General features: G+C 42.5%; 1 protein-coding gene across 1 annotated transcript in view; it reads right to left on the reverse strand.

Moving 5' to 3' along the window:
- Window positions 1-1,362, reverse strand: part of Mpc1 (mitochondrial pyruvate carrier 1) — a 28,574-nt gene that overhangs the window by 1,877 nt on the left and 25,335 nt on the right. Inside the window, exon 3 of the mRNA XM_004646220.2 lies at window positions 215-311. Coding sequence (XP_004646277.1) covers window positions 215-311 — 97 coding nt within the window. The remainder of the gene's footprint in view (window positions 1-214; window positions 312-1,362) is intronic.

Genomic DNA, 1,362 nt, shown 5'->3' on the forward strand with positions numbered 1-1,362 from the left:
AGGGCCGGCATGGCAGGCCTGGGGATTGGACCTCCGGCCCTTGCAACTGCTTGTAGGCACTTTAATCCACTTAACTATTCGGCTGGCCCTTTCATCATATTCTTTTAAATGACTTTTTAAGAGTGATCATAACAGCATTTAGTGCTACAAATGTGAAATATAAGCAAGGGCTTTATTAGCTCTACAGTCCTACTTATCCAGTCTGAGTCCTTACCGAATGTCATCCGCCCACTGATAATCTCTGGAGACTTTTTCATGTCATTGATGGCAGCAATTGGGAGGCCCCAGTTGGCCACTGGGCCCCAAAAGTGCTACAAAAAATGAGAAAAGAAGGAAGAGGAAAGAGTTAAGGTAGAACTATAAACAGCTACATTTGCCCTCAGTTCAAGCAATGTGAATATGTGAAAGCAAGCTTAGTGTTTACATCTTGAAGGTTTGCTGGGCTAACTTGTGGATGGTTAACCGCGAGTGAGGCTTGCTTTTCAGGTACTTTCATGAGTCAGCAGTTCTACCAAGAGGAGCACAGTGCTAGAAAGGATATGGCAGCTTACTAACAACCCCACCAATTTCCAGAGCAACACTCAGCAATCTGTCCCCGTTGGAAAATTTGACAAAATCAACTTCTGAAACAATTCACTTTCTCTGTCATTTAGACCTGATTAGGATTATTCTCCATAATGTTTAAATTTGTGAAAATGCCTTTTTCCAAGTTTTTATAATAATTTGTTAAATATTCTTAACATTCAGACCCTAAATTAGATTTCTTTCTTTCCTTCCTTCCTTTCTTCTTTTTTTCTTTTTTGGTGTGTGGCCAGCTCAGCCCACCCTGGGGGGCAGGGCTGGCATGGCATGTGGTGTCAAGGATCCAACCATTGTCCCTGTGCACTTGCCTAAGCAGGTGCTTTAGACCACTAAGCTATCTCACTGGTCGGTCTGTCTGTCTATCTGTATTTCTATCTCTGTCTGTCTCTCTCTGTTTGTGTGTGTGTGTGTGTGTGTGTGTGTGTGTCTGTCTCTCTCTCTCTCTCTCTCTCTCTCTCTCTCTCTCTCATGAGGTAAGGTCTTGCTATGTAGTTCAGGCTGCTCTTGAACTCACTGTAGCCCAGCCTAGCCTCTAACTTGCAGCGATCCTCCTGTCTCAGCCTTCCGGATGCTCAGATCATAAGTGTGCAACACCATGCCCAGCCTGCATATCTTTTCCAAAGAAAGGAACTTAATAAGAGAAGAGAATGTTTTTCAGTGCATATGAACTATAAGGTCAGAAAACTCAGAAACCAACAACCAAGATCCCAAACAGAAATTCAGATTGGGAAAAAATGTTTTCAGTAATAAAAACTTGCATTAAATGGACTAACAGTTTTT

This window comes from Octodon degus, unplaced genomic scaffold (assembly GCF_000260255.1).
Source record: "Octodon degus isolate 3935 unplaced genomic scaffold, OctDeg1.0 scaffold00261, whole genome shotgun sequence".
Taxonomy (NCBI): Eukaryota; Metazoa; Chordata; class Mammalia; order Rodentia; family Octodontidae; genus Octodon; species Octodon degus.